Source organism: Camelus bactrianus, chromosome 17 (assembly GCF_048773025.1).
Source record: "Camelus bactrianus isolate YW-2024 breed Bactrian camel chromosome 17, ASM4877302v1, whole genome shotgun sequence".
In the NCBI taxonomy this organism is placed as follows: Eukaryota; Metazoa; Chordata; class Mammalia; order Artiodactyla; family Camelidae; genus Camelus; species Camelus bactrianus.
The window spans coordinates 4,884,968-4,910,900 of record NC_133555.1 but is presented as its reverse complement, the minus strand read 5'-3'; the positions used below and the strand labels follow the sequence as shown (position 1 = coordinate 4,910,900).

Here is a 25,933-nt window from a genome sequence, read left to right as displayed (position 1 = left end):
AAAGTGAGAAACCAGCTCCTTCCGGCAGCCATTGTGGGGGCAACACAGCAAACCCCACAGGGGACCCCGGGCCCTGTGAGCGCCGGGGTCCTTATCAGTGGTCGTCAGCTTGGTTGCTGGAGGAGGCGGCAGGAGAGCTGAGCTGCCCCTGGGGCCTCTGTGCTGGCCTTGGGCTCCTCCACCCCCCAGCCTGTCCTCAGCTGCGGGCACTGCTCAGGGAGGAATGAAGTTTCTGGCTGATCTGGGGTGGTGGAAGGGCCCAGGGACAGGTCTTAAGGCCAGATCCTCAAAGCTGCCTGGGTGGAGCCCCTCCTGCTTCTGTGGACACCCAAGGCCCAGAGGAGGCCTCAGGCCTCACACCAGGGCCTGACCCCCGTAGGGGAGCTGCTGCTCCCATCCCAGGGCCCCCCCGTTGGTGGCTTGGCAGCCCCGACTTCACGTGGGGTGGAGTCCATAGGTGTCTGCCCCGGGCTGCGGTCAGGTGTCCGTCAGGGGCGGTGAGAGGGGTCAGATGGCTCTGCCGTGGGCCCCTCAGGCTGGTCGTCCCCTCGTCCCAGGCATGCACGTCTGTGACACCCACAGAACTTGCACAAAAAACCCAGGAGAGGGAGGCGCCCTTTCCACACTTGTATTTCATTTCTGTGGTGTCCATGTTTTCTCTTGCGCCTGGAACCAAAGTCAAAATTGAGGCTGACTTGTACAAGAGTAGGTTTTCTGTAGGTTAGGTTTTAAATGATGCTTCTCGTGGAGTTAAAATTACAGTTTTCCAGCCTGTGTGGGGCTTAAATCGGGCGCCACTGCACACAGGCGCAGGGCTGCTGAGCCCGGCCCGCCCAGCCTGGCTCCGCCACCCCAGGACCCAAGGATCTCACATACAGTCTGTGGTTTAAGAGCACTTTATTATTGTTCTTAAGGCTACTTTTAAGTACAAAAAAAAGATGGCCTGCCAAACCTTTTTTTTTCTTCTTCTTCCAGGAAAAACAGGCCACAGAGAATGGTATATTACAGATTTACAAACACGGAGAGAATGGTCAAAACGCACTGCGTACGGCGCGGCTCTGTGAAGAACCTCACTGAGCCCCCCTTCCCCCACTGAGGCCAGGGAGTGTCCCTTCCCGGCCACCATCCGCCCCAGGCCCCCTCCAGGGGGCTGCCTATCCCAGATAGGTCAGCGCACCGGGGCCTGGCCCTCCGCGCCACCGTCCCTTCCCAAAGCGACGGCCTCAGTGGCGGACGGTGGGCCCGGAGGGGCCGTTCTGCACAGAGCCGCCCGCAGCGGGTTGTTTTCCTGTGGCGACTCTCAGTAGCCTGTAGCAATAACAAACTAGTGGCTATTAAGGCAGATGCAGTGATCTCATAGAATAACTGTGTTCCTGCACTTTTACAGACACTTCTACGACCAAAAAAAAAAAGATCAACTTTTTTTTCCAAACAAAAAAAAATATGAATGATTACAATAGGAAAGGGAAAAATTAAATAGCTACATATCATTAACAAATTAATTGTTCTTCAAAAAATACCTACAAATTTCTCTGTACATTCTTTACGCACAGCGTAATGATGGTCTTAAAGTTACCTATATAAAAAAAGTGTTTTCAACGATTTTTTTCCTACAGAAAATATAGGGGCCTGAATGCAAAAGCCTGGAAGCCCAGTTAAGGGGGGGGAGACGTGGGGGGAGGCAGAGGAGGGCTCGTCTCCCGCCTTTCCGAAGACCTGCAGCCACCCTGTGGCCACAGGAGCCAGTCCTCCCACCTCTTCACCCAGTGCCAGCTTTCAGAATTAACCAGCTCACCTGTATTTTCCTCACACTGAAAGCCAGCCTCGAGGGCTCCCCTGGGAGAGGGGGTCGTGCCTGCATCACCTGGCCAGGTGAGGGCTCAAGCCCGCGGGTGGGCGGGGCTGGCAGGGAGCGCAGGGGACAGGCGGGGGCACGGAAACGTTTACCAGCAAGAGGAGCAGCTGTTGAGCATCCACAGCTGGGTCTGTCATGCTTTCTTCTTCACCTAACTTCTAGTTAGTAGCTATTTCTAGAGCAAACGTGTAATAAACGCAGTAATAACTGTATAAAGTCAGAGGAATGTATACTGCCTTGGCCCCAGCGTATGAGGAAGCATACAAAATACCGTATCACAGATTGTCAGGAATCTGCTGTTCAGCCAAGAGGTTAAAGGGAGTAGTTTCTGCATCGAGGGTAGGTGGGAGACACAAACCCCAGCTCCCCTGGGAGCGAGTAAGCAGACAGGGATGCAAAAAAATAAATGGTGTCGGCCTGCAGCTGAAACTCCAGCATCCGACACTGAGGCTGATCAGCCGCTCACCTGCCCGTCTCCAGGGCCGGCCGGGGCCGAGCGGCCCCGCGCTGCTTGGGAGGAACGTGAGTATCAAATACACATCTTTGAGCACAACTGTACCAGCAGTGAGTATGCCTAGGGCTGTAACTGATGAAAGTAAACTAACTCTGAAAGGAAGCTAGTAAGGATTAAGGTTTTTGTTTACTGACTATACAATTAATAGAAACCAGCTATTTTTATCCATTAAAACACGCATCACGTTTAAAGCGCTGCGGAACCGCCAGCCTCCACTCTCGTCTGACAAGCTGCAGTGTTCAGAGAAGGTAAAATGCCCGTGGCTGGCAGTCTGCAGTCCAGTTGCAAGCACCTGAAACCTAGACAGAGAAAGGCCTACAACCTGCGTGAGACTTCCCCTTCCAGAGCGGTCCTAAGTTCAACAAAAGCAAACACACACACAAACGGTCAGAAATGTCATCCTTAAACCCTTTGTTTTTCAGCAGTTTGCTCTCAGAGTGCTAGCATCTCACAGAGTTGCCAGGCAGGCAACTTCTGTCCTCCCATAGTGCAAATCAGACACGACAGCTCCGTTCTCTTCAAGTAGACGCACACACACGAGCGCACACACGCGGGCTGGACGCTGAGCCGCGCACCGGGTCTCAAGAAGCAAATGGAAAAGCACAGGGCGTCGGGGTCACCGGAGGCCCGGGCCCCTGTCGGCGCAGCAGCCCTGCGTCAGAGGTCTCTTTGGTAACTGAGGCAGGAGGTCAGGTGCTGCGTCGGACAGAGGCTGCGCGCAGTCCTGCGGTCACGGTCCAGGGCCCGTGTACGGACACCCGACCCGGCAAGTACAAAACACAACAGAAATCCCCACGACATGGTTTTTGCGAAGAAACCATCCCTCCCTTCCCCCCACCCCCCACCCCCAATTTTTTTGTTGTTTTTCCATTTTTTTAAGCACTGACTGTTCGAAGCGCAGGCAAACCATGCAGATGGACGTCGTGTCGGCGGGCGGCGCTCCCTTCAGGAGACCACGGAGGGGGAGTGGCTGTGGCTGACCATGTGGGCCGAGGGGCTGGCGGGCTGGCCCCGGCGGGAGGCCGACTCGGGGCTGCTTGATGCGCCGTCCTTGGCCGCCTTGATCTGAAGCCACGTGTCGCCCAGGGCTTTGGCAAAGTGGTCGTCCACGGAGCCTGTGATGGACACCGAGTTGGGCGCCGGCTCGGGCTCCTTGTAGTTCTTGCCCAGGCTCCTGCGGAAGTGCTCCTCCACCACGGGGTCGCAGGTGGCTGCGGCTGTGGGGAGCGGGACCGCGGTCAGGGCTGGGACCTGGGGACACAGGCCTGCCTCCACCCAGACCGGCTGGGCACAGACTGTGTGGCAGTAAGTAGCGGCAGACCCTACTGCGCCCCGACCCGAGCGAGAGCCTGGAGGTCAGGGCTAACATGCTGCTGCCCCATCAACCCCAGCCAAGCAGACACTAGCTGTTCCGACAACCCAGGGGACACAGAAGGAGCTCTGATGCCCTTGGCAGGCCAGGACCCCGTGAATGACTTACAGCTTGGGGCCCTCCGGTAGCTGGCCGGGCCGGCCACGCAGCCGCTGTGCGCGATGGGGCAGTGGGACAGGTTGCAGTTGCGGGCACTGGCAGAGGCGCATGTGATCACCGAGGGCCGGTTCTGGGGAGAGGAGGGGCTGGCATCAGCTCAGGCTTGACGGGGCAGACAAGGAGCGGCTGCTGCTTCACCCCAACTGGTGACTCCAGTCATATTCTTGCCGAGCTGGAGGAGGGACAGCCCCCTCGGTGCCCCCCAACCCAGAAAACCAAGTGCCACTGGCCATCTCGGCATCAGATCCCACGCAGGGCCCCCTGGCACCCCCAATGCTCTGCTGAAGCCTGTCCTGGAGCCCTTCCGACCAGAGGCTGATCAAGTCAAGCCCGCCTGCCACATCCTACTTCAGAGTAGGGGTCAAACTGCTCAACTACCCGAATCCACAGTGGACACCCTCAAGGGTGTGCGCTCAGCCCACTCCCAAGCGGTCTTTTCTCTGAGCAGTGACCCTTGGTCATGGCTGTTTGAATCAGTGACGGGAAGAGGCTCGGCTGCTGGGACCTGAAATGAGACCATCCCTGGGAGTCAGGAGGGCAGCCATGTAGATGGCAGAGGGTTACAGAAGGGACCACTGCTCCTACCATTATGGTCCCCAGGGCTCCTGGTCCCTGCCCTTCTCAGAGTGTACCCCAGGGCTTCACTGAGCCATCCCAGGCTCTTGCAACATACTCTCCACCTTTGCTTAAGCCAAGCCAGCTCGAGTCTGTTTCTGTTACGACCACGCACGTCACGATGGAGACGGAAATGCAGAAATCTGTCCAAGTGCCTGAATTACACACGTCACCCTCAACCAGTCCACCTGCCCACCACGCTCTCGCTCCTTCCCCCAGACCACCTCGCTGTCTGCCTGGCAGACTCCACTCGGCCTTTAACACCCTGTTCAAAGACTGTCTCTGTGAAGCCTTTTATGACGTCACTACCCCCAACACGTTCATCAGGTAGACTGTCCTTCCAGGTGCCTCCAGTTTCCTCCACTGGACCACGCGCACTTCAGAGCAAGGGCTGGGGGTGTCCAAATTCCCAGACCCGGGTGCAGTCCACTGGCCAGAAAACACCTGGGAACCAACTGAGCTCCCTCAGGTTCCAGCCAGGAAAGGCACTTCCCAGTGAGACGGGACGGAGGAGTGTGTGCACCAGGTTCCTCCATCCATGAGATGCGGCCCCGGCTATCAGTGACCCTGTCCTGGGCCAGGCTGAAAATCTGACTCAGGCTGCGGGTCAGCTACTGTGGCCAACTCAGGAGGAGATTCAGGCTGATCTCAGGAGCTGTGAGATGGCCAAGCCAGGCTGGCCGCGTGGGTCGAGATGCAGAGACTGGGACAGGCACAAAGCCAGCGGAGGAAGGAGGGTCCTCCTGTCCAGCTCCCCAGGGCAAGGGCCCACCCTTCCTTCCTGAGCCTGGCTGTACCCAAGACCTGGCTCTGGGAGACGCCCTGGGGTCCTCCCAATATAACTTCCTTCCTTTTGTGCTTAAACCAGCTCAGGCTGGCTTCTGTTCCTTGCAACCAGAGTCGGAGAGTAGGGACATGTTTTGGGGGAGGGGCTGTGGATGGGGGAGAAATGCAGGTTGCATAGAAAGGATTTGAGATGCTTAGACCAAGGCATACGGTCGACGTCCAGCCTTCTGGCAGCGCTGCGAAAGGCAGGAAAGGCCCCTCCAGGAGAGAATGTGGCGCCTCCTAGTGGGGGACCTGCAGGGCAGGACCACAGGGCAGCATGGGACCTGGCGAAGACTCCAGCAGCTGCCCGGGCACTAGATCACCCCTAGGCACTCCTGACCTGAGGCGAACACCCCGGGCGGGCAGAGTGGAAGTGCCTGGGGCATCCTCTCCTCCCCACAGCCCAGGCTGCGGGCTCGGCTCAGTTCTCTGGGGACCCGACGCTGGCTGAGTGCCAGCCTGGCTTCAGCGCCACATGCCCCACAGGGAACAGGCCTCACACCCTTACTTTCAGGACAGGGAAGGTGAAGGCCACACAAGTAACCTGCTGGAGGTTGAGAATTTGTTGGCACACGCTGTTCACCCCTCACCCCACCGCACGTGGCTGCACGTGGAGCCGAGGCCCTGGGGAAGGAAGGAGCTCCCATCTGGGGACAATCCTGAGGTTCACCGTCCCTCGGGCTTTAACTGTTTAATCTCATCCTGTCTCTCCTCATATGCTGCTGCCCCCGAGGCCACCCTCTTGGTATCTCTACCTTTCTTAAGAACAGCTCTACCCTCAGAGCTGCCACCACAAAAACCCTGAAATGAGGTGACACTTCCCGCAAACTCCCCAGACATGCTTCTCTGGGAGCTTTCCTGTCCCAGTTCCCAGAAGGCTGAGTCCCATCCCCCGCTCTCCCCCACCGGCCGCTCCCCACCATCCTTCCCCGGCTCAGGGCTTCAGGGCTCCAGGGCTCCCCTCACAGCCACACAGACAGCAGGGGGCTGGCAGGTGACACAGAGCTCCCGAAACGGGCTGGAGGGCTGGGCTGTGCCGCTCCTGGCAGGGCTCGGACCCCGGGTGGGCGGAAGCTCAGGTTCTAGCGGACGGTCCAGGCCCCCAGGCAGACCCGGAGGAGCTTGGTGAACGGTCGCTATGTGAATGGGACACGCGGACCAGCAGCCAGCTGGGGAGGGCGGGCTGGGAGCCTAGTGGAAGCTGAGCTCAGCACGGCCGCCTCGGGGAAGCAGGGTGTCCCAGGAGCGCTACTGGCTTGTTCCAGGGCCACCGGCTTTGTTCCCTCTGTCCGGCCAGGAAGCCCATGAGAACACAGGTGGGAAGTCGAGGCGCCCGCTCCTAGGAGAGCCGCTCAGCCGCAGACGTCCGATGCCGGGGGTGGCTGCCACAGCAGGCAGCCAGGCGCATCTGAGGGTCGGGTGGGAGGCCCTGGCTGGAAGAGCTGGGCAACTCGGTCCAGAGCTACACTTTCCAAAAATCAGCCATGACCAGACCATCCAGAAGATCCTCAGAAGCCTCGCAAAGTGACAGAAACCCAAGATCCAAGGAAACATCAAAGTTTCAGAGAAGCTGAAGGGAGAGCAGGGCCCACCGAGGGCCCACCCTGCTCGGGCAGAGACCCCTGGAGGCTCCTGGCACCTCTCCCTGCGGGTCGCCATGGGCAGGGGCTAAGTTCCCCCCCGGAATTCCACCCCCACCTCCTCCCAGAGCACATCAGCCCAGCAGTGGCCACAGCCAAGGGCTGAACTCCCTGGATCCTAGAAATAAATTCATGTTTAAACCACCTCTGCTCTGCCCTCTGCCACCCAACAGTGCAGTCATCTCACACCTGCATCTCCGGGACCAGACCGTGCGCTCTCTCCAAGCTGCAGCTCACCTGTCTCTGCACCTCCAGGCTTCCCGGTGCCGGGGCACAGGCATTGCTAGTAAACGTTCACTAAGTGGATGGTGGTGATGTCGCCCCCTCGGTCCTTGGTTCTCATCAGAATAAGTGTATTAAATGATACATTAATATTTGAGTTATTTTATAGTCTGACTCCTCCAGACTCATCTTGCTTGACCAACTTCTAACACATTCCCTACACAAAGCAGGTGTCCACGCAGTTTTGTTAAACGAACGAGTGAAACAAATGGGGTCGTGAAGCTGGGCTCCCAGTTGGAGGTGCAGCTGCGCATCAGCCTTACTGGGGGCCACAGGCACCAGCACACCCTCGCCCAAGGCCCAGGGCCTCCCACAAGCCCAGATCCCAGCCTGGGTCAGAAACAGGCGCAGGCAGTGGACGAGGGGGCAGTGGGACGTGGCTTCTGCTGCACCAGCACCTGCTCGCTTGCTGCCCCCCCGTCCAGCAGTCTCAGGGGAACACTGATGGAGGGCCTGTCAGGTCGCGGCCCCAGAGGTTCCGGGAAAGCCGTGCGTTCATTTGGCAATTTCCCAACCTCAGCACTAATGCCTCCTTCTGTTAGCTGGTCCCCCAGGAGCCCCCGAGGTCTTTTTTTTTCTACCAAGTAATCTGTGTTCATTAAGTAATAACTTAATTTCCTTATTTTCCTTTAAAAAATCCTTGTCTGCCAGGCACAGGTTTCTGACCTGTATCAGCCAATAGCCACTGTGACCAGTGGCTTTACAGGACTCCAGCCCAAAGCAAAGCAACCTGACAGTCAGCTCCATCTGGGTGGCCTTGTGACGGGTCACAAGGACTCCGGTCAGGATATTGCACTGATCATAATAGAAACAGAGCTGCCAGGAAGATGGCTGAAAACACCCACTATCCAGACCAACCCTGCCTCGTGCAAAAGAATCTACGCTCCAGAGACATTAAGTCCTGAAGCACGAGGCCCAGGCACTCCCAGGTCGGAATAAAGACACAAGGCAGCCTGGGGTAAGAGGATCCCTCCGTTCCACATGCAAACCCAAGGCTGAGGATGGGGTGCCCCCCACCTCTCACCACCCTCCTCGCCTCTGCCCGGCACTTCCAGCCCTCAGTCCCCGGCCACAAGCGTACCTGCTGCCGCTCCACGGGGGTCAGGGTGGGCGAGAGGCCGGCCGGCCTGCTGGCGTCCAGGCTGTTCTTGGTCAGTGCGAGGGGCTGCTCCAGGCTGAGGCTGGGGACGGACGAGTACAGGTGGCCGCCGTGCAGGCTCATGGTCGGGGCCACGGCTCGCTCGATGGGGCTGCGGCTCCGCTCCCGGGGGTCTTTCCGGCAGTCGCCGTTGGTCGTCTTGTTCCTGAAACAGAGGAAGGTGCTCAGATGGGAACGTCCCCCAGCCTCTAGGTGGCGAAGGGGAGAGCGACCACATGCCCGGCACTCGCACTGATGATTTAGTTCACTCCTCACCTCACTGTGGGTAAATACGACCCCATCATCACCCCCATCTTCTGAGGCTCGGGTCCAACAGCTTGTGGGCAGTGGAGGAGCCAGGATGCTGACCCAGATCAATGTGACTCCAGAGCCCCTCAGTGCTGGAGCAGCACCTTCCCAGAGTCTGGGGCCAGCGGCATCGGGCATCCGGACCAAGACGCCCCTCTGCTTGGCAGGCTATCTGAGCACATCTCCCACAAACTCCACGCGCTTGGAGCCCAGAGAGCCCACCTGCGTGCTCAAGGGAGCTCCGCAGGACAGGGGTCTGCTGTTCAGAAGGATGAAGGTGGTCATGATGCCAAAGCAACCAGATGCCTCCTGTGTGCCAGGTCCACTGGCCTTAGCTCACTCAGTCTTCCCAGCAGCATCGAAAAGAGGGCACCATAACCACTCCCTCCCCAGGAGAGGGGACTCAGCAGTCTCGTCACTGGCCAAGGCCAGCAGCCCAAAAACCATGGCCCTGGCTCACGGTGGAGCACTCAGGGTGGTCCGGACAGCGGAGGGACGGGATGTGGCCCCGCCATCCACACACACCCACGGGAGGGCTCTGCCTAAATCCATCCCCCGGCACTCAGGTGGCCGGCGCCATGTGGGACCTGGGCGAGATGGTAACACTGGCCCTGCCCACTGTCTAACTGACTTCATGTACAGGCAGCATCGCCCGTCCCACCTCTCAGAGAATGACAGCGTGGGAGCGGTGGCCCAGCGGCGGGGGCCCAGGCCCCGCGCCCTCCCCCTTCACGCCAGGGGTTCTCTGTGCCGCAGGTCTTGGCCCCTTAAATCCACCACATTCTCTGCTGCCAGGGCAATCTTTATTTCATAAGAACTGAGCAAGAATTTTAACTCAAAATGTAGTAGCTAGTGACTTCTGTGACTTTCCTCTAAGAAATGTACGTTATTCTCAGAGTGCACAAGTGGGCATCCCATTTCCCAGCAGAGAAGCTGGGCTCACGGGCTAAGAAACCAGAGGAGGAAGCAGCGTGCCTGCCGCTCCAGCAGCTGAACACGACACAGTATAATTAACGTGTGTGTGTGCTTTCTACGCCGCAGACTCACACACAGCTGTAAGAAACAACACAGACGGGTCCCGCGCGCCTGCGCCCAGTCTCCCCCGGGGTGACATCTTGTAAAACCACCTTCCAGTATGGACACTGAGACGGTCTACCAATCTCAATCAGATTTCCTGTCCTACTTGCATTCATTTCAGCACAATCTGTTCATAAAGCAGGCGAGACCACATCAAGCCCTCGGTTATCATTCTCAGCAGCTCAGCGCCATCCTCAGTGGCCTCCGAGGCCCGTCCCACTGCGGCCCTGCCTCCGCTCCTCATGCCGCGGTCCGCCTGCCCGTCCCCGAGTAAGATGGCTGCTTTGCGCCTCTGTGACTGTACACACCTGTGCCACCCACACCCACCGCCAACTGCGGCTGCAGCTCGCGACCCCAAAGTGCCCCATGCAGACCTTCAGCAAAGACTCCCTCATACCAATACCTGCGCCCCCAGCTCCCAGGGGCTCAGCAAGACCCCTGCTCATCCTTCCTCAAGCACCGTCCAGCGGGCTGGTGACGATGAAGGAAGGAGGACCAGGGATGGGCAGGACCGTGGAGAGCTGGGGGCCAAGTAGCCACCCTTCAGCTGGAGTGTGTGCCCCATCCGCGTGGCACCGGGGCTCGGGCAAAGGCTTGAGGTGCGGCAGCCTCGCCAGCCCCTGGGGACCAGTTTGCTTCAGCCATGCCATCTCTGCTACCGTGTGGTCCTAAGAGCCACCTCGAGGGTCTCAAATGGGGACTGAACGGTACACAAATAAGAGTCGTGCTGGCACAGGGCAGGTCAGTGAGCGTCAGGGGGACCAAATCAACTTCGAGTTTAGTTCATCAGCTACAGGGCACTTAGCTGTATAGGCACAGCACTGAATTTATGGTGTCTCCCCCCTTTATTCTCTGGTCCACTCTACAGAATGACTTAGAAGCAGTTAGAGAGTAAGTTTCCGGCCCAAGAAGACAATCACGGAGGAGTATGTTCTGGCTGAGGAGCCTGGATGAAGTGTCCCATCCACGCCACATGGATCCCGGTAATTTTCTAAGAATTCCGATACCAAAAGAAGGAAAAGAAAAGGAAAAAAGCCTTATTCTGAAACCAGCCCGGCCATAATTTCATCTTCCTGGGATGACTCAGAAGACATTAGAGGCTATCAAGGCGAATGCCTCCGCAGCTATGATCACAAACGCCAACATCTCTGCAGAACATCCCAGAAGCGAGGATGTTCTGCTTGACAGACCTCAGGCCTGTCGAACCCAAGATCAACTGGCTGTGACCTAAATGGGTATTTAGTACTAGACATTCAAGTTCTCAGTGAGTGAAAAAGACCACATCATCACATGCTTGTCTTCAGTATCAGGTTTTCTCCTAAATTTAAAGAAAATAAAACTTAACGTTGCCAAGCTATGTAAATTGCTTCCCTGACACAATCTCCCCCCTCAGGAAAATACGTGGCTTCTGCAGGCCACTTCATGAATGGTGCCAGCCCAGGGGCGGAGGCCTGAGCTTCCGGTCAGAACACGCCTCTGTCCAGCACAGACTCCGCAGTATTCAACCCATGTGAACTGAGCCCCTGTTCTGTGCCGGTTACAGAGAGGAAGATACGGCCCTTCTCAGGGGTTCATGACCGCACGGGGACACAAAGGCTCCCGAGTGAGACTGCAGCGCCCCGAGAGGGAGGATGTGCGGGGTGGGGGGGCGGGCGGGAAGGAGCGGCCTGAAGCTCATCCAGCGCGTGGCCAGTCCGCATGCCTGGCGCTGCGTGGCACTACAGTGTCCCAAGTGCAGCCCCGCGTGCTGGCCCCGCTGAGCCTGAGGACTAGGGTTGGGGGGGGATGCTCCAGGAGGGGCACGAACGATCCAGAGTCGCCCCCGACGGGGTGGGGAACAGGCTCCAAGGAAGCGAACAGGAAAATGGGCCACTGCAGGCCTGACGCAGGGGGCACCGTGGACCAGAAAAGACACTGAGACACACAGAAAACGTCTGAAGAACTCGCCGGTTAATTTTAGTAAAATTATACATGACTCACATTTCCAGCTCATCTTCCTGGTTCCTGGACCTTGAAGACAGACACTGTTTTCCATCCCCCTTGCTGAGTCACACCCCAGGGCATCCTGTGCTCACGGACCCAAACCACACGCTTCCTGCCTGCAAGACCCAAGTCACCTCCGTCCTCGTTGAAGACGAAGTTTGCTCTGCAGCCGTGTTAGAGCCCGGAGGGTGCACAGGTGGCCGGACACCGAGGATCCACCAATGGCACACGGCTCAGGCCCCACCATCATCCTGGGGCGGGCAGGCCCACTGCCCATTTCAGGAGAGGACATGGCAAGGAGCTCCAAGGTAAAACAGCGGTGCTTTCCTCCAGGAAAAGGTGTCCCGGGAAGTGATGCCACATGCTGCCATCCAACACCTCCTGAGGTGAAAAGCCAGCAAGGTCCCCGATGTCAGGGGAAGTAAACTCGATTCCAGGCAGTGAAGCCGGGACAGCATCCATACGGCGGGAAGGGTGCACTTCATCCACCTGCACTCACAGGAACGAGCTGTCCCGCCTTCCAGCTCACAGGGCTCAGAGTTGAAGAAAACCCTCAGGAAGGTCTTGTTCGACATTCTTGGACCTACCGTCACCTGTTAACTAAACCAGCCCGAGTTCTTAGGACAGCGAGGGGCTGTGGGTTTAAGACACTGTAGTCAGTGCTTCCAAGGAAATGTTCCGGGGCCCCCGGGGTCCCCAGGCTGTGGGCAACTGGGCACAGTCTGGGCAGGTCCCTCAGCCCAGGACAGTGAGACAAGGCCCAGTTCTGCCCGGCTATCCCCCGCCCCGGGCCCAAGCTCCTGTAACACACCAACATCCCTGAGGTGACAGTGTGGCCGCGTGGGATGCAGCGCACCCCTGGCAGGAGTGGACTGAAGGTCTGAGGCAGCGCCCGCTGTGCACAGGAGGAGGTGTAGACAGAGGTGCAAAGCAGGAAGGAGCCAGGAGCAGCGCCCTGTCCCTGCTCACTCTCCCTCCCTCTCCTCTCCATCCCTGACAGAAGCCTCCGCTATCTGGGGACCTACAGGATGGTAACAGAGCTTCACAGTCCAACGCGAATAACAATAAAGCTGGGAAAACACCTTTAATTTTAAAAAGCTTTCTCAGAGAACAGATCTACTGCGACTGAACTGTGCACTGAAAAACGGCTAAAATAAAGAACAGTATGGAGGTTCCTTAAAAAACTAAAAATAAGAGTTGCCATATGATCCAGCAGTCCCACTCCTGGGCTCATATCCAGGGAAGACAAAAACTCTAATTCAAAGAGATTGGTGCACTCCAATGTTGACAGCAACACTATTTACAACAACCAAGATGTGGAAGCAACCTAAATGTCCATTGACAAATGACTGGATAAAGAAATTTGGTCTATTTATACAATGGAACACTACTCAGTCATAAGAAAGAATGAAGTAAATGCCATTTGCAGCAACATGGATGGACCTGGAGACCATCATTCTAAGCGAAGTCAGAAAAAGAAAAATACCGTATAATACATCACTTACATTTGGAATCTACAAAAAAAAAATGACACAAATGAACTTATTTACAAAACAGAAACAGACTCACAGACATAGAACACACACTTATGGTTACCAAAGGGGAAGGTGGTGGGGGATAAATTAGGAGCTGGGGATAAAGATACATACTATTACATAGAACACAGATAAACACCAAGGACCATTGTGTAGCACAGGGAAGTATATTCAACATCTTGTAGTAACCTCTAAGGGAAAAGAACCTAAAAAAGAATATATATAAAACAGAATCACTATGCTGTACACCTAAAACTGACACAAAACTGTAAATTAACTACACTTCAATTTTTTTTAATGGCTAAAATGGAACGCTGTATGTATCACAATTTAAAAAAATAATTTTAAAAATTAAAAACAAAAAGTGACTCCCCACCAGCACTACTAGCTGAGTTGCAGGTCAGGTAGGCGGCACCGTCCCAGGTTCACGGGAAAGAGGACAGAGGCGGGGAAAGCAAACTCAGCCTGAGAGAAGGAGGCAGGACATGACCAGCCATGCCAGCCACTCAGCCATCCTCACCCCAGGCCCCTGTCACCTCCCACTCTGTCCCCAGCTTCCAGGAGGCCTTCCATGACCCCTCAAACTGCAGGGCTGCAGGAGCGGACCAGCCCCTGGCACCCCCCAGTTAGCGGGTATCAGCCGGCGTCACAGGCCTGTTCCCAGGGGCACGCCAGCCCCCCACAGCGGGACACGTCTCCCCGGCACAGGGCCCAGGACTGAGCACAGCGCCGATGTTTTAGCAACCATCCACTGACTCAGCGAATGATTGAAGCACATGTATTATGTGTGAGTCCCGCTAACAGGATCTGTGGTGAATGAAAGGGAAGGAAATTTCAGAGGAAATTCAACAGGAAAGACTTTTTTTTAAAAGCAGAATTTAGGGAGCATTTATTTAAACATCAGGCTCAGAGAGTGGTGAAATGGTTTCTGCCTGTAACTATCTTCTCCATCTTTTTTCCTCTCCCCACCTTTTAAATGTCCCCCGGGCCACCCAGACTTCACACATCACCCCCTTCTTTCTGCTTGTGAGCAGGACAATTCACTGTTCCCAACCAAGCAGGAGGGCGCTTGGGTGTGTCCCCAAGACATCCTGGCCAATTGTCGTCACTCCTCAGTACCAACTTTAGATGGGAAGTGGAGGGGGCAGGAGCCCTAGCAGGGCGGGGCAGTGCGGGGTGGAGGGAAGGCGTTGGCATAGGGAGGAGGCAGGAGGTGAGGCAGAGACGCCCTCCTGGGTACAAAATGGTGAGCTGTTTGTCAGTCAGGAAGAAGTTGAGAAATACTGGCATTCAGAGCATCCCCAAGACACAGAATGACCTGGGGTCTCTGTTGCAATGCCAAGCACGTCCTGCTCGGCAGTGAAACGGGGCAGAGAGGCCTCTGCCTTTGACCAGGGGGAGTATTGTGTTGCATATGACGGCTGTCACCGCTTTACATCACTTAATGATCAAGAAAAAAGCCAAGCCCCCCCCAACATCCAAGGTTCCAGGGAACCCAACCTGAGCATGGATGACTGATTATGTCAGTGCCCAGCTGTCCACCCACGGAACCTTTTCCCTGTTAACTCTCACAAAGGTAGGGCCCCCTGTTCTGCTAGTTCAGATGTCAAAAGTCCACCACCTGGAACTAAGAGACTTCTCCCCGGCTCTGTCACGTGACACTGGTAACCTGCGGTACGAGGGAGAGGCACACGCATTGCAGGAAACACTGCCCCAGAGAGAGGGCCACACAAGTTGGGGAATCAAGAATGTGAAAATGAATATTCATGTGTATTTGTATGACTGAAACATTAGGCTGTACACCAGAAATGGACACATTGTAAACTGACTTGACTACAATAGTTTAAAAAAAAAAAAGGCCTACCAAGTTGGGGAGTCCCTCCGAAAACTGTTCACCGTAACTATCTTTATCCTAAATGATCACTGACCGACTGCTGCCTCATCACCTGATGAAACCCAGCACAACTCGGCAAAACAAGCATCATCCCCATTGCACAGATGAGTAAACTGAGGTTCAGAGAGGCTAAGTAACGTGTCTTAAGATTGTAAACTAGCACAGTACAAGGGTTACAGTTTATATTTGACTGGCTCCAAAGCCTCTCCTTTTCACCTTTTCTTCTTCTCAAGAGATGCACAGAAAACTATGAAGACCTCGGTACCCACCACCCAGAACTGACAGATGAAACCTATCGTATCTGCTTCAGATCTTTCCCTCTTTAAGGAAATACCGGCACGTGGTCCAAGCTGCAGAACACCGCAGACACCACCGAAGCCCCGCCTTCACACCCCCAAGCCTCCCCCTCCTTCCTCCTGGACGCCCCGCGGGCCTGTGTCTGGGCATTCTTCCCATCCGGGCCTCTGTCCTTTTACCGCGTGGGAACACGTCTGTGAACCCCTCATGGCACGTTTCACGTTTCACGTTTCCATCACTGTACGTCCTGCTTTACAACCACACTTGTCTACCTCCTGTGGTCCTGGCCTAGAGGTCGGCTTTATTCATGTTCTTCCTTCCCAGGAGCCCACCAGTTTATTCATCCACTGCTGCGCCGACGGGCACTGGCCATCCCAGGTCTACCTAATTATAAACAATCCACGGAGTTTGTATCCCACCCACATCTCCTCATGTCCGGGAGCGGCTCAGATGCATCTCTAGCAGGGCTGCCGCTGGGCTGCTAAGCTCTCAAGCTCCCCACCCTCAACACCTGAACACCCACAGGTGCTGCCGGAGCCCTTAGGGTGTGGCCGTCCAGTCCACTGAACTCCCCCTGCCAGCAGGGTCCTCTGTCACCCTGTCACCTTGGCACCAGCACAGCTGAGGGTCTTTTCATACATTGATTAGCCATTCTGTACTTTCTTCTTTAAACTGCTTTGACTCTGGTAGGTTGAATTGTGTCCCCCTCCCCATAAAAGATGCTGAAGTCCTAACCCCAGTACCTGTGATTTTATTTGGAAATAGGGTCTTTGCAGATAATCAGGTTAAGATGAGGTCAGAGGCTAGGCCCTCGTCCAATATAGCTGGTGTCCTAAAAAGGGGAAATTTGGACAAAGGGACAGACATGAACTGAGGAAAGATGATGCGAGATGTAAAGACATGGGGAGAATGCCATCTACAAGCCAAGGGCTGCCTGAGGCCCCCAGAAGCTGCGGGAGAGGCCTGGGACAGACCCCCGCCCGTCCCCAGCCCCCGGCAGCAGCAACCCTGCCGACACCTGGATCTCAGGCTTCAGCCCTTCGGCCCCCAGAACGGGGAGCAAACGCTTTTCTCTTGTGTAAGCTGCACAGTCGGCGGTGCTGGGTCATGGCGGCTCCAGAAACAGATACAGTCCCCACGGCCTTTCTTCCCCGTTGCTTTTTACTTCTTTAGACATTCTCTACACCCATGTTTTTCCTGCTTTATCTGTAACTAATCCCCCTAAAAGTTTTTCTCAGATCTTCTTTTGGACATTTTCAAAGAGGGCCCTAAGATCCACTGGACCTGAGGTGTCCCCGTCATCAAGAGGCGCACGGAATCAGCACGGAGAGGTGACAGCATACGTGAGGCCAGGCCTGCTGGTGAGAAGAGGTAGGGCGGGCTGCCCTCTGACCTCCTCTCAGGGCAGTTCAGAAGCCAGGAAAAGGCTTCCCACCCCCACACCCCTGCAGACAAGAGGGAAGACACTTGTCAGCCCAGTCATCATCCCAGCCTTGTGGCTCAGGACCCTTCTGGGTGGGTGAGAGAAAGAACGAACCCTCAGATCACGTCATCAGCCCTGCACTGACGGGCCCATCGACAACCAACACCCCGACCGGGGGCCAGCGGCGGTCACCGCCAGCCAGCCGCGGGAGCGGGGGGGGGGGGGGGGGGGGGGGGGGGGGGGGGGGTTTGAGCCGGAGAGGGGGCGGGGCCGGGGCGGGGAGCCGGAGAGGGGGCGGGGCCTCCCCTCGGGCCAGCCCTTCCCCTTCCGCCCAAGGCACTTACCCCGTGGGATGGTGCCCCAGGGAGGCGTCCCGCGGGGGCTGGGGAAGAGAAGGCGCGCATCGGGGTGAGACTTCGCTCTTCCTGCCTGGAACGCTGTCTCTGTGATTGGGTCAAGGGCGTCCAGTCGCCGCCCGCTCAAGACTGAGAGGCACTAAATTCGCACAGCCCACAGCTCCATGGAGTCGCCAGCCTCCGCGGTGCGGGGGGCTCCCCTCGGCCCTCCAGCGGGGCGGCCCGCGAGCGGCCCGTGTGGTTTGCTCCTCCCGTTCCCGCCCTCCTGGTCCCCGAGACAGCGGGTCTCCCCTCTCCGCGGGCAGTGACCCTGCAGACCCGCGTCAGAGCCCCGGGGCACTGGACACCCGACTGCAGTCCTTGGGAGCCACCTCCTTAAAGCTTCTAGAGAACCGAAACGGAAGCCTGAAGACAGAAAACATTTAAAACCTACTTTCATTAAAAATCTGTCTGAAACATCCTATAATTTACTTCTTTTCTTCCCCGGTGATTCGGGACCTTCACTGCAAACATTTTGGGGTGCGATGCCTGCGCCGCGGCAGGCGGGTCCGCCCGCGAAGTCCCCCTCCCGTGTTCGTGTCTCCTGCCCCGTTTCCCCGGGGTCAGGCCTGGAAGGAGGGTCCCTGCCACTGCCGGTGGCCTTCTCGTCCCTTCTCCGGGTGGGACCCCAGGCCGACAGCTAGAGTTGCCGGATGCTGCGCACCGGCTCGGAGAGCAGGGCCAGCGCGGGGATCCTCTTGGCTGGGGACAGTGAGGGCTCCCGGAGCCCCGCCTGCACAGGGCGAGATGCGAGCCACACTCCTGAATAGCTCAACCCTATGTAAATACGGGCCGAGTCTTCTTTGACTATGACGGTCTGAAGACGGTTAGCTGAGACAAAAGGAAAAACTAAAGTTCTAAAAAAATAGGTCAAACCTGAGAATGTGAAGGATAAAGCACCTCATCCGGCCCCCCAGCCCAGGTTGCAACTGTGGCCACTAGTGCGATGGGCGTCCACCTGCGGGGCCACGTGCAGATCAGCTCTGCTTCCAGCCTCAATGCATCACATGGGCCGCATGTGTACACTCACTCATTTCAAATGAATGGAGATGTCACTGAGACTAATAAAATACAAATTCATTTAAAATTCCAACTGCTCCAACATTTGTAAGTCATTCTTGTCATTATGTATTCTCTCAATGAATGACATTAATACAACCATATTTTTGGCATCAGAGAAGGGATAGGAACATCATGTCCTTCCTTCTGTAACTCAGCTACAGTCCGCCGTGGACACACACCTGGGGCAGGCCATCTGTCCCCCAGCACAGCAGCAGAGGTACCAGCGTGGCACCGTTGGCTTGGCTAGCCTTATGGGACCGCTTGGGATGACTTGGCCAGGGACAGAGAAAGGGGTAAAGCTCAGAGTTCTGACCGTGGAGACTGTCCGGAGCAGGTTTTAAATGGACAACGTCTGCAGCAGCCCTACTCAAAAGAAGAGACCTATAGCAGTGGGATGGCCATGAACGACAGGGGGACAGCAGCATCCTCAGTCACGGCCACGAGGCCACTTCTCAGACAGTCCCAGGGTCGGGCCCTTCCCCCTCCCTCTCCAGCTAATTCACTCAACTACTGGGAAGCTTCAATGAATGAAATCTACCTTCCAGTACGACTCCGTGGTCACAGAGCTGCTCTTGGGAAAAACTCAGTGAAGTCAACTTCTTCCGACTGCTGAAAAGCTTCTTCTGAGTCAGCCCTGCCATGCGCAGAACTCTCTTCACCAAACAAGAACCCCTCCCATGACCCTAATACCAGACCCCCTGCCGTCCTGTCCCCCCCCCCCCCCCGCCTCCACACACTCTCCAAATGAACATTCATCTCTAAGGGCGGTACCCAGCACTAGACAGAATACGCCAGAGGAGAGCTGAAGAACGGAGCACACAAGCAAAGGTAATTCCCTTCAATTTACGGGAGCATATTCTGAACCAAAAATCAGTGCCGAAGGTCTAAAAAGAAAGAACCGAGGTCAAGAGAGTAGAATCTCGAAATCAGGATGATTCCAACACCTGCAGTCACCTGAAACCACACTTGTAACAACACGACCCAAGACGCACCAGTTCCTGCAGCAGCCGTTTCCCAATCCTCCTCCTCTTTTTTTTTCTTTAATTCAGCTGTATTTGTGACCCTGGATTGGCTAGAGATAAATGAGTTACTGCTCACGTCTGCATCATCTGTGCGTGCCTGTCAAAGACAGACGATCACATGTCCTTCCTCTGCTATTTGGTTTGTTGCAGCCCCCCCTCGCCCCTCACCCACCCCCACACATAACTGCATTCTCACGCCTGAGTGCCAGCAGCCTTCCGGAGTCCAGCCCCGATGGTGGCGGTAACCAGTTCCAAATTATTCCCTGGACTTCTTGCTATTAGAGGATAGCTCTACTTCAATACATTCAACACTAAACAAAAATTCAACAGCCAGTTTTTCTTTTAAAACCACCCACCTACCCTGGATGACATCAGAAACTTTGCAGACAAAATTAAATCCCTGAATTATTATGTAACTATACAAAAAAGTTTGAGACTTTAAGTACTGAGTAAGTAATGTGGTTAAATATTCATTTAATAAAAGATATTGAGGCATCTACCAAATGTTCTTTAAAAAACATGACTATTACTACTAAATTACTAGTTATTGTAATTATTAATTATAAAACTTTGATTATTAAAGGACTTTCTATCTATGAGCAAATTATGTAGTGCATTAATTCCAAGCATTCGGTGCATTGATTTCCTTCAAGCATCCAGGTGGTCTGAGCTGAACTCCACCTTTCTGAAAACTAGAGGAAAAGGTTAGCTAAGCTATTTTTTCTTTACTTAGATTGCAGGATAGGAACAAGATATGAATTTCTTTTTAACTTTTTAAAAAATTTTGTTAATTTTTTTAAAAATTGGGGGGAGGTTAATTAATTAATTTATGTATACATACATACATACTGGGGGTTGAACCCAGGACCTAGTGCATGCTAAGCACTCCTCCAGTATTTGAATTTCTTAAAGATTATTTTGAGGACTCACAGGTGCTTAGAAAGGCTGCTACTGTATTGACAACTGATGGGCAGATTGCCAATCAATCTCTTATTAAAGCAAAATTCCCCAGGGACCTGAAAAGGCCAATACTGATGGCTTACTTCAGTTTCCACATTGTAAAAATGCATTTCATCACGAATGTTCTCAATTTCACACTCTTCGGAAAATTCAGAACTGACTTTCCCTAAATTGCCTGCTTAGCAGTACTGTAACATCACTCACATCTGGCCATTAAAATCACATTTAATCCAAAACCTGCAACTTGGGAAAGGAACCAGGGGAACCTGGCAACTCTGTCCAACACTGAAGTGAGATCTCCCACCCCAACTCTTGAGCTGATGATTCTGAAAATGTCTTCAGAGAACCCAGGGCTGCCATCCCCCAATACCCCAAGTAACACACCCATTTCCTTCACACAAGGACCTCCCACAGCAAAAGGAAATGGTGAATCCTGGCTGCCCTTTAAATTAAATGTCGCCCCCACCCCGCGCCTTCACACGGCCACTCTCCATCATTAGGCCTCAAACATCCTGTCCTGGGAGCTGAGCTGCTCTCCTCCGAGCTGCTCACCCCTCTCTACGCACCAGCTGAGCACGGAATACAAAGGCTGGACACAGAATAGCTTCGTTATTGTTTATTCAACTGAACTGAAGTGAATCATTAGTCTTTAGAAGGTTTTTTAAGCCTTTTTTCTTTACTGTGGTAAAAGTACACGTGAAATTCACCGTTTCAGTCATTATAAAGTATAAAATTCAGTGGCATTAAATACATTCACACTGTTGTGTAACCTCTCCTGCCACTCACGTCCAGGATGGGAAACTCGGTACCCATCCTCATGAACGCCCCATTCTCCCGCCCCCGTCGCCTGGCACCCAGCATCCACGCTACTGCTGTCCCTGACTCTGGCCCCTCAAAGAAGAGGAAGCATACACTCTCTGTCCTTTGGCAACTAGCACATTTCACTCAGCGTTAAAGTCTTCAAGGTCCATCCATGCTGTGCAGGTGCCAGAACCATGTTCCTGCTTTAACGCTGAGGAACATGCCACTGTAGGGTCACCTACGTATCTCTTCATCCGCTGGCGGACACTGGGCTGCCTCCACCTCCTGGCTGTCGAGTCATGCTGCCGTGAACACGGCTGTACCCACACCAATCTGAGATCCCCGCTTTCCCTTCTCTGGGGACTACACCCGCCAAGTGGATTTGCTGCGTCATACGGTAATTCTGCATTTAACGTTCAGTCCTTAGAAGTTCTGATCAATCACCAGTCATTGGTAGGAAAGGAGGTCGGGACCAGAGGATGTTTTCCCCACATCTTTGTCCCTCTCTACTAGAGAGAAGTAAAAGGTTTCCAGAAGGATAGGTCTGGAAACAACAACAACACAAACCCATGTCTCTGTAGACACAGTCCAGGTGGTTCACAAGAGACACGCTGACAAATAATGTGGGTTTTTGACAGCAAACCACATAAAGCCCACCTGCCACCCAGCTCCCCAAACCCCGCCACCTCGGGCACACGCGGGGACTGCCGTCAGGGGCGTCGTCACCGCCAGTGAGCATCTGGGAGGCTCACGAGCCACATATTTGTGGTTCTCGTTTCGCACTCCGGGCCTTTAAAAGCTGCTTCAAGTCATCCAAGGATGGCTAATGTTAATAAGAGTAATAACTGCCATTTGTATAACATTAGCGTCCAGTTTTACAAAGTGTTTTGCACACATTACCGTCCACAGATCTGCCTCAGCCTGCAGCTCGCCCACGCTGCCTGGGCACGTGTTCCCCGCACAGGGAAACACAAACCCCACGGGACCTGCTGGGCGGACGGGAGGGGGGCTCCTGGACACTGGCTCTCAGGCCAGTGACCCCCGCACACTCCATCTTGCCCTTAGCCAGGAGGCTGCTGGGGGAGTTACTGCACAAGTCCCCGAGCGCTGGGACCAAGGCTGCGGTCCCCAGGCCACGTGAAGGGGCTCTGCCTCTCTCAGTGACCCCGTGCCCTAAAGCGGCTCAGGGAGGAGGGGCTCCAGAACACCTTCCACAGGGGGAAGTGGCCAAATGGCTGAGCTGAAACCTCCAGGCTTCAACTGTGGCCAAGTGCTTTTATTTCCCTCGTAATTTTCCTCAACAATCAGTGTTAAACCTACAACATCCCCCCCTTTTGGAGGCAATCCTGGCAGCCAAGCTGAGTAGGAAGAAAAGGCACCCCATCCTCCGCCACACAAAGTAAGCACCGTTGTCCACGCCGGTCACATGACAGCCCCGCCAGGCGACAACATGTCAGCCGGCACCTGAAACTTGGCAACTTCTAGTCCATTAAGGAAATAATTATCAGTGGGCATTAACCCTTCCCGCGCCCGCGTGCAACGCGAGGCGGGCTGCAGCCCCTTTAACAGCCCCCTCTCTTCCCAGGCCCCTCTGGGAAGAGACTGTCTGCGACACGGATCCGACGGGGACGCGGGCGTCCGGTGAGGGGAGGGGGCGGGCAGGAAAGTCACTGCTGTCCCTTCCGAGCAGTCAGCTCTGCCTCTCCCAGTCCTCATTGCCTCCGAGTTTAAATTAATTACAGCTGAAAATACAGGGTTGCCATCTGGTTTGAAAAAGCCAGGATAAGGGAATGAAATGAAAGGGTTTTCGGTACTAACCTCACTTTAATCATTGCCAAAGAGCATGAAGACAGCCCAGCGTCCTCCCACAAGAAAGCCTGGGGCCTCACAAACTTGGCAGGCGGTCCGCCCGGGACTGGACGGGCAGGAGGCCTGTCAGAATAAGAGTCCCCGCCGGAGGGAGCCGGCCAGGTGCGGGCCTCCCCGGGCGGCGGGCTCGGGACCCCCGGGGCTGTTACGGGCAGAGGGGGCCTCCCAGAGGTGACGTGCACCAGGACGGTCACACCGTGTGAGAAAGGAGGCCCGCCGTCAGAATGGCAGCACGCCCCGTCCTCCTTTGTCCCCCTCTCCCAGAACATAAGGCTTTTATAAAAGCCTAAAACGAGGCGAAACAAAAGCCGGAGTGGGCGGGGGTGCTGCCAGAGGGGCCTGCTCTCGGGATGGGGTGAGGGGTGCAGACAGCCGCCCCCGGACCAGCAAGGTCCAGTTTCCCTGTTTTCCTTCCACTGCAGCCACCGCCGCGGTCTCCCTGTGTTTTGCAGGAGCAGCTGCCCCTAGTCCCTCCCAGCGCAGGACCCGGGCCGAGAGGCTCCCCCAGGCGGGCTGCGGGGACTGCAGGCCCCGCACACAACCCTGGGTCCGTCTCCGGGCCTGGGGCGGGGGCAGCGATGCCAAGTCTGCGCTGTTCCTCACCACACCCCGGCAGAGGCGAGCCTCAGTCCCCTTTCCAGGCCAGTTTAAACCTCCACCTACCCACTACCTGAGCTCTTTACGACCCAGGTGAGTTTTACAAACAAAACCAGCATGTACTGGGTCCAGTTGCTTTCAGAAAGCTCTACCCAGGGAGGCAGTGGTGCTTACTGGAATACATTCTGATGAACTGGTTCCAGTCTTTTACAAACCAGAGGTAAGAACTGTTAACAGAGAAGGTAAAAAGCTCTCTATAAAGACAGCCTTTCTGTTCTGGGGAAAAACACATCTTCAACCCAAAAATGAAGCGAAAGTCATCTTCCAAACCCTGCCCGGACAGAGTCACTGTCTATAGCAACAGTGTCCATAACATTCAAAATCTCAGGAGTGTAACTTTCGAGTAAATGGTGCATCTGTCAAACCACAGGAAACATCTGGGAAAATGGTTAAATAAAAACAGAATTCAAACTCTGGATTTCAGAGCTTGCTTATGGTACCCAACCAGAGACCAGGAGAAATACTGAGAGCCTTCTGACCACTCGGTGTGCTCAGTGCGACAGTGGAGGGTCCTTGGGGAGGGGGGAGGGATAGGCAGACAATCAGGAAACGCTGACTGGGACCCTGTTCTTTGGTCGAAGCAGCGATGCCCCCGTTCCTGGGGATCTGCCCTGCACATCACCCCCGAAACTTCCTCAGGCCCAGGGCGGACTCCTGCGTGCACCCCCCCCACCCCAATGCCATCGGCAGAGCAGGCATCCGGGAAACACTGGGTAAGTGAATGAATGGAGTAACACACAAATGAGACTGGCTCTTCCTTCCACAGGTAACACTGAGGAACATGCTCAGTGACGCCACCCTCAACACACAGCCTAGACGCGCTACACGGCACTTGCCAACACATTTCAGTCCCTTCTAGAACACGTTAGAAGCCCTCTTCATTAAAGAGATTTAATGATTTGACCACTTCCGAATAAAAAAACTCTGTATTTCAAAAACACAGTAAAGTTGAAAACAAATACAAATTAGGAAAATGGTTATTTTCCTAACTCATCAGATGGAGGAGGCTTAATATTAAGAATTATAGCATATCAATAGAAAGAAGATGAACACCTTAATTTAAAAAAAATAGAAACAGTCACAAAAGAGGAAATCCAAATGGCCAATGAAAATATGAAATGATCATTCAAGTTTTCTAGTAGCAGAAAGAAAAAAAAAAAAAGCAAGTCACCACAGTGATTCTCATATGAAACTTGCAGAAATTAAATAACCGTAACAGCCACCTTTGTGGGGCTGTGGGGCGACAGGCGCACGGATGCAGTTGCCAGTGGGAATGTCAACCAGCAAACCTACGAAGACAAGCTGGCAGGAAGCATGGAAGCAGAAATGGCGCCCTCTGACCCAGAAGCTCCACTTCTAGAAACACAGGGAACATGAGAGGTGAACAAGGATGGATATACAGAGACAGCCCCAGAAGTTTTACAAACAACAGTGAAGCACTGTAAACAACACAAACATCTGTGTTTGTTAACCAGGTCTTTTGGTTACAGGCAACGTAAAACAAGGCTTGTCGCCTAGGCAAAGTGGAGGGATTTACTGGAAGGGTACTATGTTACATTTCTTGGAAATGAAAGAAGAGTTGAACCAATGCTCAAAAAAGGGGAAAAGGAGGTGGCCCCAGGGTCTCCCCAACAGGAGGAGGAAGGCGCCCCTCCCCCACGGGCAGGGTGCCCTCCCGGGGGACACCACGGCTCACCAGGGCTCCGAGTTTGGGGGAGAAGCCCACAGTCACCTTTCTAGGTCCTGCGTCCACACCTGCCTCCAATCACGGCACCACCAAGGAGTTAACAAGTGAATTATTTCTAAGAAACTGGGGGTCTCACAGGAAAGCAATCTATTAGAGCGTTTTGCAGGTTTAGGAAGGAGAGGATGAGGCAGACTGCTCCACCCTGCCATAAACGAGGGAAGGGGCTGGGCTGGGGTTGGTTTCGTTTAAAGTAAAACTGTTGGAATAGACTCACGGACACAGAAAACTGTGGTTACGGGGATGGGGGCGTGGGGGGAGGGATAGATTGGGAGTTTGGGATTAACAGACACACATTACTATATACAAAATAGGTAAACAATGAGGACCTACAGTATAGCACAGGGAGCTATATTCCATTTCTTATAATGAGCTGGAATGGAAAAGAATCTGAAAAAGAATATGTATGTATATGTATAACTAAATCACTTAGCTGTACACCTGAAACTAACATTGTAAACTGACTACACTTCAATCAAAATAAGAATTTAAAAAATTTAAA

At 54.5% G+C, this 25,933-nt stretch overlaps 2 protein-coding genes across 5 annotated transcripts in view; one reads left to right on the top strand and one right to left on the bottom strand.

Annotated features, from left to right (window-relative positions):
- ATG7 (autophagy related 7) overlaps positions 1-11,411 on the top strand; it is a 308,165-nt gene extending 296,754 nt beyond the window's left edge. The window contains exon 21 of the mRNA XM_074344329.1: positions 10,658-11,411. Within this exon, the coding sequence (XP_074200430.1) occupies positions 10,658-10,684 (27 nt within the window). The 3' untranslated portion in view covers positions 10,685-11,411. The remainder of the gene's footprint in view (positions 1-10,657) is intronic.
- VGLL4 (vestigial like family member 4) overlaps positions 881-25,933 on the bottom strand; it is a 142,484-nt gene continuing 117,431 nt past the window's right edge. For 3 of the 4 annotated variants that reach the window (XM_074344343.1, XM_074344341.1, XM_074344340.1), the window contains 3 exons: positions 8,347-8,569; positions 3,850-3,970; positions 881-3,586 (listed from right to left, as the gene is read on the bottom strand). In XM_074344343.1, coding sequence (XP_074200444.1) covers positions 3,315-3,586; positions 3,850-3,970; positions 8,347-8,569 — 616 coding nt within the window. In that variant the 3' untranslated portion in view covers positions 881-3,314. Of the gene's footprint in view, positions 3,587-3,849; positions 3,971-8,346; positions 8,570-22,979; positions 23,127-25,933 lie in introns of those variants that run through there. The other variant, XM_045515340.2, reaches the window with a different exon arrangement.